The sequence below is a fragment of the Nicotiana sylvestris genome, chromosome 2 (genome assembly GCF_000393655.2).
Source record: "Nicotiana sylvestris chromosome 2, ASM39365v2, whole genome shotgun sequence".
NCBI classification, from domain to species: domain Eukaryota; kingdom Viridiplantae; phylum Streptophyta; class Magnoliopsida; order Solanales; family Solanaceae; genus Nicotiana; species Nicotiana sylvestris.
Genome location: NC_091058.1, coordinates 27,335,770 through 27,354,392, shown reverse-complemented (window position 1 = coordinate 27,354,392; position 18,623 = coordinate 27,335,770). Strand labels below are relative to the sequence as shown.

Sequence of the window (18,623 nt, the reverse complement as noted above, 5' to 3'; positions counted from 1 at the left end):
GCTTTGTTATACTAGGTTCAGAACCTGGGTGTTTGTTCTAGACCTGGCTTACCCGAGCGGACAGCTCGAGCCGAGGAGGGGTAGCGTACCGGGAATACAGAAGCTTCACCGGCTTAGCAACTTGTCCGAACCTCGTTCTAAATTGGGATTTTACACTATACAGAAAAGAAGTCGTACGAAGTACACCCTTCTTCATGATTTAGAAGACTCAGAGAGGAGATGGGTTTCGGCACAGTTTATACACAGTTCACGTAATATCAAAGCGGTAAAAACAGCATTTAGCACATTAGGCTCAAACATGTAAAAATCAGATAAAACCAAATATAACAATTTATATGAGCTCGAATTTCTAACCCTGAACCACTGGTTCTGGGTTAAGTCCCCAGCAGAGTCGCCAGAGCTGTCACACCTCCTTTTTCCGTCCCCGCGAGGGTACAAGGAGTTTTTTCCAATTAAAGGACAATCGAAACGGGATTTATTTATTTATTTCAGAGTCGCCACTTGGGAGATTTAGGGTGTCCCAAGTCACCAATTTAATCCCGAATCGAGGAAAAGAATGACTCCATATTACAGTCAGCGTACCAGAAATCCGGATAAGGAATTCTGTTAACCCGGGAGAAGGTGTTAGGCATTCCCGAGTTCCGTGGTTCTAGCACGGTCGCTCAACTGTCATATTTGGCTTATTTATCTGATTTTAATACAATTATGAACCGATGTGCCAATTTTAACTCTTTACCACTTTATTATTATTATTATTATTTTTAAAAAAATTGTGAACATCGTTTAAAACATGTCTTTGGATTACGTCACATGAAATGCACCCGCAATCCGGAACACATTTTTATTCAATGTTTTAGGATTTAGATTTGGGTCGCATGAAATGCGCATCCGAGTTTAAAAAGGTAAAATTAATTAAATCGCGCCTAAAGAGTCTAGCGTATCATTATTTTGGGTAGGGCCGTGAAATTTGCTAAAACGGCTCCTCCCTAATTCTAAGCGATTAAATGTACATTTATTGAGGGCCCCGCAATCTATACATTTCATTAAGCGAGGCTCATCTCATTTATTTGGACAAATCTTAAAACGACTACATTTTTCTATAAAAATGAGTCTCTAAAATAAAGAAAGAAAATCCTAATTTATTACTAGCTTTTATTATTTAAGAAGACATGACATGCTAATTGCTTGATTAATACAAATATTGATGAAAAAGGAATTTCACTCTTAATTTCGAAATTATAAATAAAATAAAAATTCAACAACTAATATTCAAAATAAACAAATATAGCTAGATTAAAACTCAGCATTGTTATTTTTTTAAAAAAAAATTATTGAGATTAATTATTCACAATCATTTGAAACTAGATTTAACCATAATTACTAAAGCTTATTAGAAAGTTTATTAGACTTAAACGTTCTCTTAATCTTGCTTAAGCTCAAGTCATGCCTTAATGCCTAATTTACGATGTTTAATTTAAATTCGTGTCTTAGCTAAATTTAGCTACTTGTTCATGATCAACCTATAATCTTGAAGCCTTCATAACTAGTGAATTAACCTGTTTTGCCGAACTGATTCATTAAAGACTAACTTATGTTATTTTTTCTTATTCCAATTATTATTTAGTAATACATGAAATAGCTTAAATACAATCAACAAAATGAATAAAGAAAAACAAAATTAAAACTTCAAAATTTCATTCTTCATATGTATTCATGCTTCATATTTCGGATTACAATAACCAGCGTGTCAGTTGTGTACCTGATATTGGAAGCAAAAGAAAATGAAGATGAGAATCAGCAACAGTAATAACAATACAGCAACAACAACTGCCCAGCAACAGTAACAACCCAGTAACAGACCGGTGGAGTAGTAATCCCAAAAACAAAAGCTTCAAGCTTTGATGAAACAACAATTAATTCTGATTTCAAACAATGAAAGAAAGCAGAATATTTTTTTTAGTTTTTATTTTTGAAAGTTTAAATATTTTTCGGAATTTTCTCCCTCTTAAATGTTCAGCCTTTTTTCTCTCTCTTATTTTTTCTTTCAAATTCGTTTCTCTTATCTGTGTTTTTTTTTCTCTCGTATCTGTCTCTGTGTGTTTTTCTCTATCTGTATTCTTGTTCTTTTTTCTTCAAGACTTCACATATATAACACATCTCATAAACCTTTTAATCAATTAAATCAATACTTTTTCTCTACCCAACCCATTATCTTTCCACTCATCCCCATTACATTAAATAAACATATCACACCACCCCATTATATTTTGTCCCCCATGCTTTATTTAAAATAATGCAAGATTCCCCTTTAATTTAAATCTTGTCCCCCCTTTATATTAAATAATCATATCACAACCCACCCCATTTCATTTTGTCCCCCATGCTTCAAATAAACAATTTCAAAATGTACAATTCCTAAACTACCCCTTCCGACCTTACTGAAATTACCAAACTACCCCTAAACGTACTACAAATTTACCAAACTACCCATCAGCTATAACACATCAATTAATCAAACTTAACCAAAATATAGACAATATGATCAATTTCTAACAATGTTCAAACAACAATATGAACATGGATGAACATCATAACAACAATATCACATGAACACGATTTTAACAACATTTCAACAACAAATCACATGAACACGAATTGAACAACAAAGAACAACTAAAATTTGATTGAACAATATTTTAGCAACAAACAATCCTATTTTCGGATTCAACAACAACAACAATCAAAGTATGAAGATTTCTAAATTCAATCATATTGAACTTAAAATCAACTCTAACAACATTACAACAAACAATTCTTATATTAAACTTAAAACAAGATTATGAGAACAATTCAAGCAATAATCATAAATGGTAAACAAGAAATCAAACTATATAAAATTCGGATTCAAGATCATCCAAACAAAGTATGAACATGAATGAATCTATTTTAAGACAACAAACATGACGGATTAAACGATTAAAACAATATATTCCTTTAATACAACTAAATTCTTTAAACAAATAACAAGATCGACGAAGAAACAATTATGAACTTAAACTTGAACTTAACAATATTAACAATTTCTAACAATACATAAACACATGAAACAAATTGAAGAAATAGTTGATTAAATTTCAATTTGAATCTAACAAACATCAAACTAACAAATACTTACTTAAACAATAATACAAACATGAAATAAACATGAAAACAACTAATTAAACTTCTATTTTGAAATCTGAAAATTAATTTAACAAACAACATGAACACAATAGAAAATTATTTCAAAGATGAACAACGAACAAAACAAGGATTAAATCATTTAACGATTTTGGATCCGGAAAATATCAAACAAAATATGAACAAAAATAAAACTCAAAAACAACTAACCGGAGATGAATCAACGACGAACTTTGATTGTAAACAAATCTGTCCAAGCCTCGACCAAAGCTCGAACGAAGGACGACGAAGACGAAGAAGAAGTAGAAGCAGCGGCGGAGGAAGGAGGAGCAGCGGCAGCGTCGCGGACAGCCATGGCTGCTCGTCGCAGCTGGACACGGGCAGCAGCTGGTCGTCTACTGCTGCTGCGTTCAGCAGCTTATGGAGAAAATGGAGCAGCAGTTCGGGAAGCCATGGACGACGCAGAGGCAGCAAGAAAAAGCAACAAACATGGCGATGGGTTGACGACGAAGACGCAGCCATGGACGAGCCTTTTGAGCTTGACATGGAGAAGATGGGCTTCTTGGTGGTGTGTGCGCTTGTGTCGAAGGAGATTAAGCTGCTGGAGCTTAGCCATGGCAGCCATGGATGTGTGTTTTAGAGTTTGGAGAAGAAAGAAGAAAAGAAGAAGAAGAATGATAGGGGGGGCGGATGACTTAGGTCATTTTTTTCCTTTTATTTTTTGTTTTGTTTTGTGTCTTTGAAATGCAAGATAGGGGTATTGGGTCTTTTGGGTTATGGACTGGGTCGACCCAGTTCGAAATGGACTGGGTCGTAGGGAAGATTGGGCCATTTTTTGGGCCTATGTCTTGAAATTGAAGAAGAGGCCTAATTCCGACTTTCTTTATATTTTCGCTCTCTTTTCTTCTTTTATTTTTTCTAAAACTAAATTATAAAAATACTTAAACTATTATTAAGAACTAAATTAAGTTATAAAAGCGCAAATTAACTCCCAATAACAATTAACGCACAATTAAGTATTAATTAAGCATAAAATTGTATATTTGGACATTAAATGCTAAAAATGCAAACGATGCCTATTTTTGTAATTTTTAATTTTTGTAAAACAATTTTAATTACTAACAATTGTAGAATTAAATACTACATGCAAAATGCGACATATTTTTGTATTTTTTATTAATTTAGCGAATAAACACGCACAGACAAATACAAATAATTCTTCAAAATATCACAAAATATCACAAAATTATACACCAAAGAAAAATCATTTTATTTTTGAATTTTTTGGGAGTAATTCTCATATAGGGCAAAAATCACGTGCTTACAGCTGCCCCTCTTTGCCCGAAGACACGAAGGGTTTTCGTCTAAGATATATTTGGATTATGTATAAGGTTCATTAAGCTACTTCCTTTAATTATGTTTCCATTTATAATTTTTAATAATTAATGTTGTCCTACAATTGCCAAGTGGCTTCATTTTAGCTTGCCACTTGGCTTAACCACAATGCATACTACTATCCTTTTAATATAATATAGATTTTTTAAATTTTTGAAGTCAATAAATCTTTAATATCTTAAGTAAGTTTTATTTTATATTTAAACTTACTTCAAAGTATAAATAGTCATAAGTTATCTCAATTTACGTCTTTCTATATTTTTTATTTTTTTCTATTTCAGTTTTTAATTAATTTTTTACCTCCATATTTCTAGCTAATTTAGAAGAAAATCTATGAGTGGATATATATATATAAAGAGAGAGAGAGATTAGATTTGTCTAAGATATATTTGGATTATGTATAAGATTCATTAAACTACTTCCTTTAATTATGTTTCCATTTATAATTTCTAATAATTAATGTTGTCCTACAATTGCCAAGTGGCTTTATTTTAGCTTACCACTTGGCTTAACCACAATGTATACTACTCTCCTTTTAATATAATATAGATTAATGGTACTATAATCATATTCAAAATGGTATAGGTAAAATGCTTGCTTCACACGAATAGATTTAGAACTGGACTGCACCATCACTAATCACTCTAATAAAGTAGAAGTGATGAGTAGCTCATCAAATAACCGCCCATGACATAATCTATGAAAGTAACTTTGTTTAATTATTATCCTTAATTTAAGGATTGCTTAACAAAGTAGTTAATGGCTTTCCATACACACTGATGTTACTCCGAAGTAATATTCGTAAATGGATAAGGTAGACGTCTTTAAGATATTCTTAATAAATAAAAAACCAGTCTTGCTCGAGATTTATTATTAGTCAAACACTTGGTATCTGTTTTCCACTTTCACATAATAAAAGATACTACTCATTCCGTCCGAGAAGGGAAAAAATTAATATATGAGGAGCACATTATTTTCAAGTATTTTTATTTCTATATACCATTTTAATTATTTTTTCAATATAACATGAACCGTTTTCTCCAAAATATTGACAATTTTCGGTTTCTAAAAGCTCTATTTTTTCTTGTCTAAATATATTCTCAAAATGTTCTAAGGATATGAATTGTCATCCCTTTTGGTCCAAGTAAACGCTCTTGAAAAAGAAAGTCAACCAAACCCAGCAAAGCTAGGTGGAAATATTTGCCACCAAATGGCCAGTATATCCCAAGTAAGAAAAGATAGAGATAAATTAGATGACAAAAGGCTGATGTGTATTACCAAGAGTGGGAACTCCCTCATTTGACTGCCGTCTACCAGGAACCCCAAATAAACACTTAATTTCCTTACACACCATTTCCCAATTCCCACATAAACTCGAACTAATATATACAAGACTTGCATCTTTTATTATTATCCAGTATAAATTCAAGGCAACTATTTATTCGTATGGTTACATGACCTTTGGCCTAACTCAACTTGTTTCCAAGCATCTTGTGCAAATTTGTTAAGAAAATAAATTTTAAATATATGTCAACTTTCTAAGTTTATTGAAGATTATCCAAGGCTATCATATAAGAAGATAATTATTTGTTTCTTCGGCTAATGTGAGACATTATAATTAACACCTTCCGATGATCAGAATTAGCTAAACATGTAAGAGAAAATAAAATCGAGAATATTGAGTCTGGCCTCAATACCATATTAAAAAAAAAAAGACCTTAAACCTAACTTAACCTCAACAAGCAGTTCATGAGATAATAATTGTATAATGTTATATCCATAAACAATAATTCATTAATTCCCTACAAGGCTACAACAATGATACACATTCTAAATTTCTAATAGATTTAAGGCTAGCTACAATTTTGAATTAGATTGAATTAGAATCAATAAGATGCCCAATCAAAAACTTCCGAGTTCACATTCCACAACATCAACAATAAACTTTTTAAATATTCCAAAATCCGTTGGGAGACCTAAATTATTTCGTTTGGAATATAGAAATTTTTGAGAAATTATCTACAGTTCACCTATTGCATAAATATCTCTTTATTAGTATATTTTAATTATAATTCTCTATAAAATACAGTGAGTCAACTATATGTTAAGAGTTTATCGTTATTCTTTTTGTCACGTCAATTAATTAAAGTTTTAATAGCGTGAGATAAGATTCTATGCATAATTTTGACAGCTAAATAAAAAATTATTAAGAAAAAACATTGTGACAGCTAAGGAGAGTCCAGCATATAGTCCCGGATTTACGACATTGTAATAGTCTCCCTCACTTTCTATATATACTCTTCCCTTCTCACAGCTACTCCTCTATATTTCTTCTCTTCATTTCTGAATTACTCTCAAATCTCTCTTTCATTTTCCACTTAGCTTTTATCTGATATTTCTCCAGTTTACGTTACAGTTCTCTCTCAACATTTTTCTTTTTCTTGATCACTTCTTCTGCCACAATTTGTTCTTGTTTTGTGATCGATCAGCTCAGAAAGATGGCTGGTGGTGGTGGTATTGGTCCCGGCAACGGGAAAGAATATCCCGGCAATTTAACTCTTTATGTTACTGTTACTTGCATTGTCGCTGCCATGGGTGGTCTCATTTTCGGTTACGATATTGGAATTTCCGGTACGTAAAGCACATCCAGCGGAAAAACAAAAGATTTATCTTGTATGTACTGACAGTATAAAATAAATTATAACGATGTTTGTTTTATGTTTGGATCAGGGGGTGTGACATCAATGGACTCATTCTTGAGTAGATTTTTCCCATCTGTATTCAGGAAACAAAAGGCAGATGATTCAACAAATCAATACTGCAAATTTGACAGCCAAACATTGACGATGTTCACATCGTCATTGTACTTGGCTGCTCTTTTGTCGTCTCTGGTGGCATCTACTGTCACCAGAAAACTTGGACGGAGACTTTCTATGCTCTCTGGAGGTGTCCTCTTCTGTGCTGGAGCTTTGATCAATGGCTTTGCTCAGAATGTTGCTATGCTCATTGTTGGTCGTATTTTACTAGGTTTTGGTATTGGATTCGCCAATCAGGTATGTCGTAATTTCCATTATAGACAAAATTTATTCCTAGTCTGTCCTTATTTTGAGTTAAAAGTTTTGTGCACTAACGACGTAAAAAGTAGTTGCCCGAGCAGTGTTGTTTTTGTTTTGTTTTTTGTGTTGGATCAGTCAAGAGATTGGCATGTGGTCATATTCTTAATTATTTGTTTGTTGGTCGTGCCAAGTTGTTAATGTAGTCCAAAACTGGTGTTTATTCTCTAAACAGTACTACCATGTGACTATGTTTATGCAATCGAAGAATGGTGGTTTTTCTCTACAAACAACGTAACATCATCTGTGTGTCTGTCTCTGTTTTTCGTTTCCCTTTTTGTTCATTTATTTCAAGGTTGTCCTGTTATATGGTTCTCCTGTTTCTTTGGTTTTTGCCATGGAATTACGTTTCTTTGTTTACGCATTTATTTCTTGGTTTCAAAACTGTAAAAATATACTGTAGTAATAGCAAGTTGCTGGTCAACACTTTTTCCCGCAGTTCGGATCTGAATATTTTTCAACAGTAAGTACGTACTTAATACGTAGATCAGACAAGTATGTGCAACACATGATTTTTTTGCCATAAAGTCCTGAAACCATATGTCATCACTTTTTTGTTAAAAAAATTTATCTTATCCTATAGGAGTATCCTGTAAATTAATATTTATATGCAATTTGATCGAAAAATTATTTGTCTTATTTTTCAAGTTATTAACACCACACATGAATGTTACTTTTAAATACAGTTAAAAAAGAGGCCTCAAAGGGTATAACAGTCTTATGTATAGAAATTAAATCTTCTTTTCCCCACATTTCTAATTCCATTTGCTTTTATCTTTTTCTATTGTCCCTTTTAATTTATTTCATTTTTTGGTTAAAAGAAAATGAAATCAACAGTCGATTGGACTTTTGAGCCCTCCAAGTAGGAGGACCTTACCTTTCTGACTTGTAAAAAGACTTTTAACTAATTAAATCCCACTACGCACCGTATACAGTGCATATTTCTCCGCAAGATCTTTGAAAATCCTTTGTTTAGTCTAAAATCTAGTAGCTTAATTTGAATAATGAATCTGCTTTGGGATTCTTCAGCAAGTTGTGATTGTCATGATATCACATAAACAATATTTTAATCCAATGCTAGTTGTTGAGATTAACAAAACTCCTTCTTTAATTCGCCGTTTGGATATGTTTGTATTTCGTTTTCTCCATTACAGTGACGTGCGCCTGAATTTATTTCCACACCGTTTGCTCATGAATATGACTAATTTAGTACTATAAACAAATTGGTTTATAATTGACTAAAAAGTAGCAAGTCATAAAATTTAATAGTATTAATCATGAAATGATGTTCCCATTTTCTTAGTCTAATTAAGAAAATATCACTCTGTCCTTATCCATCGTGACAAGAACAAGTGGCCTGGCCCCCTTGAAAGAAACACAATATTTCCCTTCTCTTTTTGCTTTTTTGTTTTCCTTAGAAATATTTTTGGTTTTTTTTCCTTTAATTTTTTTTTTCGGGACGATTAACATTTTTCTTTTTGTTTAATTAAATTGCAGTCTGTTCCACTATACCTATCTGAAATGGCTCCATACAAATACAGAGGAGCACTCAACATAGGTTTTCAATTGTCCATTACAATTGGTATACTTGTAGCAAATGTGTTGAACTATTTCTTTGCCAAGATTCATTGGGGATGGAGATTGAGCTTAGGAGGTGCTATGGTACCTGCATTGATCATCACAATAGGCTCACTTTTCCTTCCTGAGACACCAAATTCCATGATCGAACGTGGCAATCACGACAAAGCCAAAGCTAGGCTCAAGAGAATCAGAGGCATTGATGATGTAGACGAAGAGTTTAATGATTTAGTCGTGGCGAGTGAGGCATCTAGGAAAATTGAGAACCCCTGGAGAAATTTGTTGCAAAGGAAATATAGGCCACATCTCACAATGGCAATTATGATCCCATTTTTCCAGCAACTTACTGGAATTAATGTGATTATGTTCTATGCACCAGTGTTGTTTAAGACTATTGGTTTTGGTGCTGATGCTTCCCTTATGTCTGCTGTTATTACTGGTGGAGTCAATGTTCTTGCAACTGTTGTTTCTATTTACTATGTTGATAAATTGGGACGAAGATTCTTGTTCCTTGAAGGTGGCGTTCAAATGCTCATTTGCCAAGTAAGTTAAATTACTTTCCATTTTCTTGGTTATAATGTTCGTCTTCAGTAGCAAATTTAGAATTTAGATTCAGTGGATTCTGCTCTTCATATATGAAAATTAAGTTCACATTTCTCACTTGAACTTGGTTTTTGATAAATGTGCAGATAGCAGTGTCAATTTGCATAGCTATAAAGTTTGGAGTGAATGGAACTCCAGGGGATTTACCAAAGTGGTACGCGATAGTAGTGGTGATATTCATCTGTGTTTATGTAGCTGGATTTGCTTGGTCATGGGGACCTCTAGGATGGTTGGTACCTAGTGAAATTTTCCCACTCGAAATTCGATCAGCTGCTCAAAGTATCAATGTTTCAGTGAACATGATCTTCACATTTATAGTGGCGCAAGTATTCTTGACAATGCTGTGTCACTTGAAATTTGGATTGTTCCTCTTCTTTGCATTCTTTGTAGTGGTTATGACTGTGTTCATTTACTTCTTCTTGCCTGAGACAAAGAATATACCAATTGAAGAGATGGTGATTGTGTGGAAAGAGCATTGGTTCTGGTCTAAGTTTATGACTGAAGTGGACTATCCTGGAACTAGGAATGGAACAAGTGTTGAAATGTCAAAAGGGGGTAATGGCTACAAAATAGTATGAGCTAAAGAAGATGTTTGGTTTTAATTTTTAAATTATTTGTTGTTGTATAATGTTTTAGTTGGATGATATTGTTAGATTTGAACTGTTTCTCTTGTCTCTATTGCATAGAAAATACATACTTACTGTGTTCAATTTCAACCTCTCAACAATTAATATAAGATTTGTCAGAGCAATTGTGTAGCTTTTTGTTTGTTTTGCTGAATGTATTATTTTGTCCAGAAAAGCAAAGTTCAAGTGTCTGTCATAATTCAAATTTATGTTCAAATTAAAGCTGTCAGCTTTAAACGGCATTGGATACTAATCATGCTTTAAATAGTACATCCTTCGACTTCGACTATCAGAACAAAAGAAAATTAGGAAGAAAAAAACGAAGAGAAGAGTTTTCTCTTTTTGTTTGACCTAAACTTTGAGATGTGAGTGCTAATTTACGTGAATAAGAATCAGTATTCCACTACGGTGTTCAATATATATTTTTTACATCTAAAATTAATATTTTACTTATATATATATACTGTAATTTTTCGTAATATTTCGATAAAGATGGTTAGTTGATCACCCTTTATAAAAGGTGGCTTCGTCCCTGTGCACAATATGACCTTAAAGCTAAGTACGTAATAGTTTAAAATTTTGGCATTTCCTTAAAATTGTGAAAAGCCTTTCTTGGCAATGTTGGTCGCTGATACTACTCCTACTGACTATATCTTTACATTATTCTAAAATTATTTGTCACAGATTAGATGGTACACTCTAATCAACAATTATATCCAATTGAATTATTTGTTCCAATTTAGGTGGCACTTTCGGATAACAAATTTGCTCAAGGAAATTATCTTTTGTGTATTCTTTTCGTTACTTAAATGCAAATGAGTTATAAACTAAAGTACTTTTATGGTGAACCAATTTTTGAGAAAGTAGTTGTCTTGCATTGAATTAGGGGTATCAAATTTTTCACATAAAAGTGGAGATACATAGCTAGCATGTGGACGTAGATTTGATTGAAACTTGATAGAAGAGTTTTTGAATTTGTGTTGAAAAATATTTTTTGAAAGCTGAAGTTGTGTTTGAACATGCATTTTATTTGAAGAAAATTTGAAGTTTTGTGAGTGGAAAAAAAAGTTTCGCTACCAGTTTTGGAAACATAAAATTTTTGAATTTTTTTTTCTCCAAAACATGATCATATTTCATAAACAAACAATGTTTTCATTTTTTTTTGAAAAAATAAAGCCAAAATCTATGGCCAAACGGGAGCATAATATGTTAAACCATCCAAATTTAGGTTTGAGAGTTGTTTATTGACTCGACCCATTATAGCACATAGGGGTGTCAATGGATATTTAAAAACCGACTAAACCACGTGACAACTAGAACAAAGACAATGTAAAAAATATTACTCTTATTAGACTGAACGAAACCTCGGGCAAGTATTGACGACTCAACTGAATTGAACTATGGGATAAATAAAATATTTCTATAAATATAACACTATTTAAAGTTTTGTGGTTATTTGAGGGAAAATGAAAATTCAATTCCTTAAATTTGAAACTTTTGAGGTGGTCACGAGAAAATAGGAAGCAAGCAAACTCTTAGCTTTAATAAAAAGAGTGTGACCACAATGAAGAGGAACCTCTTTTCTCTTCTAACGTACATTATATTCATTATGATTTCCAAAATCTTATCGTTCTTTTCAAAACCTAAAGTTGGAAGTATCATTTCAATTTGATTTGATTCGTATTTTGTAATCAAAAGCACGTGAATTTGGTTCCCACCTCTACTAAAGTTATGTTGAAAGCTCAGCGGACTTCTAATGAAGTCATCTTTTATCTACCCTTGCCACCACTTTTTCAAACTTTTGCCTTTTGTTCCATATATTCATTGAAGAATATCACAAGTAGTTGTAAAAATTGGCATTATCCACTTATAATTTTAATATTCTACTATAATATGCATCGAGTTTTTCGGTGTTTCTCTTTTTGGAAAATTAAGAATCCTTAGAGTTAACTGCTGTTTAGCGGTTCTTAAGTATACAAGACCATGTTTTTATTAACAACAAAATTATTTTCTATTCCACGTTCTTTGTAATCCTATATTTACGCATCAGAAAATTGTCAAAGATTAAGGGTGTGTTTGGTATGAAGAAAAATATTTTTTAATTTTTCCATGTTTGGTTGGTCTAAATATTTTGAAAATATGGAAAGAGAGTATGTAGGTATATTTATAGGAAGATGGGAGACTAGAGTGGGCTGAGTTTGGGGCAGGGGAAAAGAGGACATAATTCATTGCCAGTCATTATTAAGCAGCAAGAACAAGCTCTATGACCCATGTTTCTAGTGGATCATATCATATGGGACAATTGGAAGAACATATTTGCAATTTTTTTTAACTACCCTATTTTTATGATCTTATTGAATCAGAAGATGTTAAATTTTTAGTTATGTTTCGGGGTACTAATTTCTTTCTTTCTTATTTTAATTTTATTTTATGATGGAGGGGTGGCCTTATGAATAGTGGAGAAAGAAGATAGTCTCTCCATTCACTTTTTATCTTCATTTGGAGAATCCCCTCAATATTCATGACTCACCCGACCCCCAACCCCTGCCCTACGCCCACCTACCCACCCCGCTCTAAATAAAAATATTATTAATAATACCTTCTTTTCATGTTATTAGTATCTATGAACGTGTGTTGCACGTTAATAATGACACGTGATGGTTTAAACATTTATTTATATGAAGGAACAATAAAATTTAATTAATAAAAGAAATTTTATGTATAATAATACAACAATCATCTAAATGGTAAAAAATATTATTACATTAGCATAATACGTAAATTCAAAATAAAAGGACATCATCAGAACTTACACAAATGATCAATTTAATCATGTTAGTTAGATAATTATGTATTATAGTTTAAACGAATTTAATATGATGGATTACTTTTTCACCAAACAGTACATTGATATCCAATATATCTGTAGAACTCCGAGAAAACATGTGTTGCACGATATTCCCCGCCAATCGTATAAAATTTAAGGTTAGTTACTGTTATTTTTATTATATTATATTTATTTGATGAGGTACAAAAGATTAGAATCATATCCTCTTAATAATTTATAATTTAAAAATGATGTTCTAAGTATACATTTCCTCTTTTGTTACTACCCAATGGAAAATCATGTTAAGACAAATAATTCAATATTAGCGATTGAACCGTGATTATATGTTGTAAAAGTATTAAAAAATATTAGTCATTTTTAACGTAGAAAGTCAAATTCTTGTGCGAACACGTTTGGTTTCTTTTGCTCAAAAAAAAAAAAATTCTACAACAATTATAGGAAATAAGAAGTTTCATTTATCAAAGGGTAAGACTTTATAATATTTCTATCTACAATAAAAATATAATATGATAAAAATTATGCTCCTCCTAAAACAAATTTGCAACGTTTTCTTTTACTATTCTATTATAATATAGCATTAGTGGCTAACTTTTTTATTATTTCTAAATGTCTACAGTAATAATATTATTAGAAATTAGTTTAATTATTATAGTGATTACAAAGAATAAGCTACGATATTTAAAAGATATATTCCTTCCATTTCCATAAGTTTTTTTCTTGCTTCATGGTAGTCTTTTTCATACGCATTAGGAAGAATTCCAACCATTTTTATATTCTTTCAACATAAATTATATATTTACCTGCAAAAGATAATCAATCCACTTTATGATGATTATTTCTGTTCTTTCTTATCCTCTTCTCTTATTTTATAAGCATATCCATATTGATTCACTTTCTTTGTTATGGACAATTATGCTATATAATTTGCTTATACTGTTTAATTTTTACTTAAAAGGTACGATGGAAAAGAAGAAAAAGGTTAACATTCTAATTTAATTAAAACAAATAATATAAAATCCAGAAAAATTAAAGAATTTGACTTTATTAGAAACTGAAACATGAAGAGACAAGTCATATCGATGGGTATTATAAATAGATATTACATAAAAGTATAGTAAATAAATAAACACAAAAGAAAATCTTGGATTCTATTTTAGTAAGCATGACTCATTCGTTCTCTCTAAACTCTAGATCGCATGTTTAATACTTTTAATTTCTTCCCACCTCATAGAGTAACTATGTTTATATGTAAAATAGAAAATAAAAGTATGTCATATCTACAAATTATAATTAAAAAGTTAAACTCGCCTTAAAATCTGCAAGATAAAATAAAAGAGTGCAATGTTGCAGATGAAAATTCAATATTTTAGCAACACAAGAATTTGCTTTCCGCAATCCAAGTTTTAGCAATATTATCAATTGAATGATTTTCCTAACTTGTAAGCACAAAACTGTATGGTAGTTACTTTCATTTGATCTTGCACCTAATCTTCATAAGCATGTTCACAGTTTTTACGATATACAAGTAATTTTTGTTTACTGAATGTAAAGGATAGAGAATTCAATGACCTATCTCTAAAGCTTTCATTTAGTTTTTTAACTAAATAATCATGTCTCTAAACAAAATAAAAAATACCTACATATTTTTGTGTTTCTTGGTAGAACAATTTTGTTCCTTCTTAAATTAGATAATACTTCTTGAAAAACTATTTTCTTTTGTATTTAAAAAATTTTGTATTGAAATTTTTTATTCCTTCTTAATGAGTACTTGTCTTGTTTATTTAATTTATATTTTATTATTTGACGAAAAATTGCTTCCTTATTGAAGAGTTCTTTTTCCTCTTTTTTTTATTAAATATTACACTGATTTACTAAAGTAGTAAACATAACAGTGACTTACCAGTTGCAGCTTAAAATTTAGAATAGACCAAATTAAGATATTAATTAAAAAGAAAAAAATATAAAAAATAAAAGGGACAACATCTGTCTTTTGTGCTTTAACTTTTAAATAAGTTTTATACTCTCTATGCATAGATATATGACATATTATATCCTTTTTTCTGTTTGTTACTTTTTACTTTTAGTTGCTTAAAAGACCATACCAGAAGAACTCTCTTGCTATATCTGTTTAAGTTTGAAGTTTTTCTCTTTAAATCCTTGTTGGGTGTCCAATATAAAGCCATAAACCTACCGTAGTTTTATGACTTTGAATGTATAATAGTTCCTTCCAATTTGGGGTTTTGTCTTTATTCGTTTGGTTCACGTAGGATTCCTAAAGTGTAGTATTATGTCCTAAAATTAATAGGATTACAAGATTAATGTCAAGAATTCCGGTTATGTCCTTTTATTGTGAGTTATTATGTTTAATATTATAAGGTTATTTTTGTAAACCGACATTGTATTCATGCTTTTATAATAATATAGATACATAGATTTTTTTTTCATTTCAATAAATGAATTTTTTTTCATGATATAAAAAATATTTTTTTCATTTTAACCAAAAAAAATACTTTCTTTTCATATAGAAAAAGAATTTTTTCTCATTTCAATAAAAAAAGTATTTTATTTTCATGATGTAAAAAAAGTTTTTTTTTTCATTTCAACAAAACGAGTATTTTCTTTTCATGATGTAGAAAAAGTATTTTCTTTTATTTCAAAGAAAAATGAGTACTTTATTTTCATGTTGTAGAAAGAGTACTTTCTATTTCAACAAAAAGACGTATTTTTTTTTAGTTCTGAAGCACAAATTTCAACGTTATTTTTGCGTAAAAAAGTAAAGCAACACATTAATTACTTTGGGTTTGTGTGAATTTTTAGAGACTTGGGGGAGGCGGGAGGAGAGTAGCATAAAAAAAATATTTTTCTAAATAAATATTTTCTACTCTCTAACCAAATACTAAAAAATATTTTCCGGAAAATATTTTCCACTCATCAACCAAACAAGAAAAAATAAGTGATAAAACTACTCATTTTCAATGAAAACATTTTCGTTCGTACCAAACACACTCTAAGGAAATTTTATCTTTTTCTTGACTTCTTGTTCAAGATAATTGAGAACTCGACTATTCAAAAGAAATTGAGCGACAACCCACTAGTAAAACTATTGCATTATATTATAAGATTGTGCCCAAAAAAATTTTTTTTTTTTTTAAAAAAAGAAGAAGATAAAGTAAAAGGAAAAACTTTTAAAAAGAAAAAAGGAAAAAAAAACTCGTGTGGATAAAGCAATTGTCACTCAATTACTAGTACTAGTATTAAGAAGCTTCCTATATCCGCATTCTTGTTACAAAATGGGAATCAAAATCGACATGCTTTTGGTTACGAATCATGAAATTTTGTGGGACTTTTGGGTGACAAATGACGTCGATGCTAATCTCCTAAGTCCTAAGTAATTAATACAAGTGCCTTTCAATAAAAAGACAAAATATAAGAAGGGTTTTTATTCAATTTAGTCACCATCTTGCCTATGAAGCTAACCTAGGAATTGATGACACACCTCAAAAAATTATAAGTATTGAATGCAATTGTATTTTGCACTTTTATTTTTGCCTCTACTAACGTAGGAGGTCCAGATGACTCATTAACTCGTTTGGGTCACGGAATTTGCAAGAAATGAGAAGGAAGAAGAAGATGAATCATATGATTCTATGCACCTTTTTTTCCAATTTGGCTAAATTTTGTGGATAGAATGGTATAATAATTTTGTGAGTTTTGGATAGGATTTTGGATAGGAATCGAATATAAGTGGTACTTAGTGTTGTTACTTGTTCCTATCTCTTTCACCGGGACAACTTTAAAATTAATGACCTAAAATTTACACCACATTCTCAACTTTAAAAAAAAAAAGAAGAAGAAGAAGAAGAGGAAGAAGAATTGTGATTGCAGAATCATTATTTTCTTGAGATATTCTACAAATAAGTTTTTGTAATATTTTGGGAAAATGCATAAGTACCCCCGACCTATACCCCATTTCCAATTACATATTTTTTCTTTGGGGGAATCCTATTACCTCCCTAAACTTATTTTAAATGGAATTATTTGCACCTTTAACGCTGACGTGGCAGAGTGTGTGTATTTCACTCTCCCAAAAGAGAGAGAAGCAAGAAAAAACGATTTTCAGATTATTTTTTACCATTTTTTCTTACTTTTTTTTTCCTTTTCCTTTTCCTTTTTCTTTGTCTTTTTTCATTTACTTTTTTTTTTCGTTTCTTCTCTAATTCCGGCGGATATTAATTCACCGGCAACTTTGTCTACCGTTTTTCTTTCATTTTTTCTTTTCACACACAAATTAAACTCTAAAAAAAAATCTATTCATAAGCAACGCAAAATACACTCAGATTTGGGGGGGGGGGGGGAATTCATCATCGGAAAACTTTCCCACGCCGGAAAAAAAATGATGTATTGAAACTTTAACTGGAAAAAGTTTTCTCAGCTTATATTCGTTTTTATTTCTTTTGCTCTTCCTCTCACACATAAATTACACTTTCAAGAAAAATTTATATATATATAACAAAACACACTTAGATTGGGATAAAAATCTATCGCCGGAAAAAATGGTATTTGTGAAATTCCAACGACCACCATTTTATGCCACCGGTGATCAAAACAAAAAGAAAGAGAATGAAATAACCAAAAAAAAATGAGAATAATAAGAAATAAGAAAAAAGGATAAAAAGAAGAAGAAAGAATTAAAAAAAAGTACTAAAAATACATGTGGAGGCACGTGTAGCTCACCACTTGCTAAGAGTTTGGTTGTCAGCGTTAAGGGTGCAAATAATTACATTTACGGAAAAGGGTCAAAACTGTCCCCTAGACTATTGGAGTTGGTACAATAATGCCCTTCGTCCACCTATTTTGAAAAAATTGCCCTCACCGTTATCTTTTCGGCTCAAGAATGCCCTTAAGACTAACGACCATGTTAGATAAAAAAAATTAATTAATTTCCACGTGTCATAATAGAAAAAAAAAGGTCAAAACTATCCCTAGACTATTGGAGTTGGTACAATAATACCCCCATCTCAAAAAATCTCTCCCCCACCCCCTCCACCCTCCCCCTCTAGCGTGTGTGCGTTCATATTCTTCTTGTTCTTCTCATCCTCTTTTTGACCTTGCACTCTATTTGAATAATCACTACAAATATCATTAAAGTTTTATTTTCAGACAACCAAAAATTTTTGTCACCAATACTTTGTGTCATACAACTTTCAAAGACCCTCTTAGGCAAAAAAAAAAAAAAACTTAATTAGTTTTCATTTGTCATCGTCCCATTAGCCTAACTTA

At 31.2% G+C, this 18,623-nt stretch overlaps 1 protein-coding gene across 1 annotated transcript; it reads left to right on the top strand.

The window, feature by feature from the left end:
- Window positions 1-6,849: 6,849 nt before the first annotated feature.
- LOC104237949 (sugar carrier protein C-like) lies at window positions 6,850-10,627 on the top strand. Its single transcript, XM_009792188.2, has 4 exons — window positions 6,850-7,206; window positions 7,306-7,628; window positions 9,186-9,809; window positions 9,956-10,627. Exons 1-4 carry the CDS (start codon window positions 7,074-7,076, stop codon window positions 10,445-10,447), a joined length of 1,572 nt encoding a protein of 523 aa, XP_009790490.1. The 5' UTR covers window positions 6,850-7,073; the 3' UTR covers window positions 10,448-10,627.
- The last annotated feature ends 7,996 nt before the right edge of the window (window positions 10,628-18,623 follow it).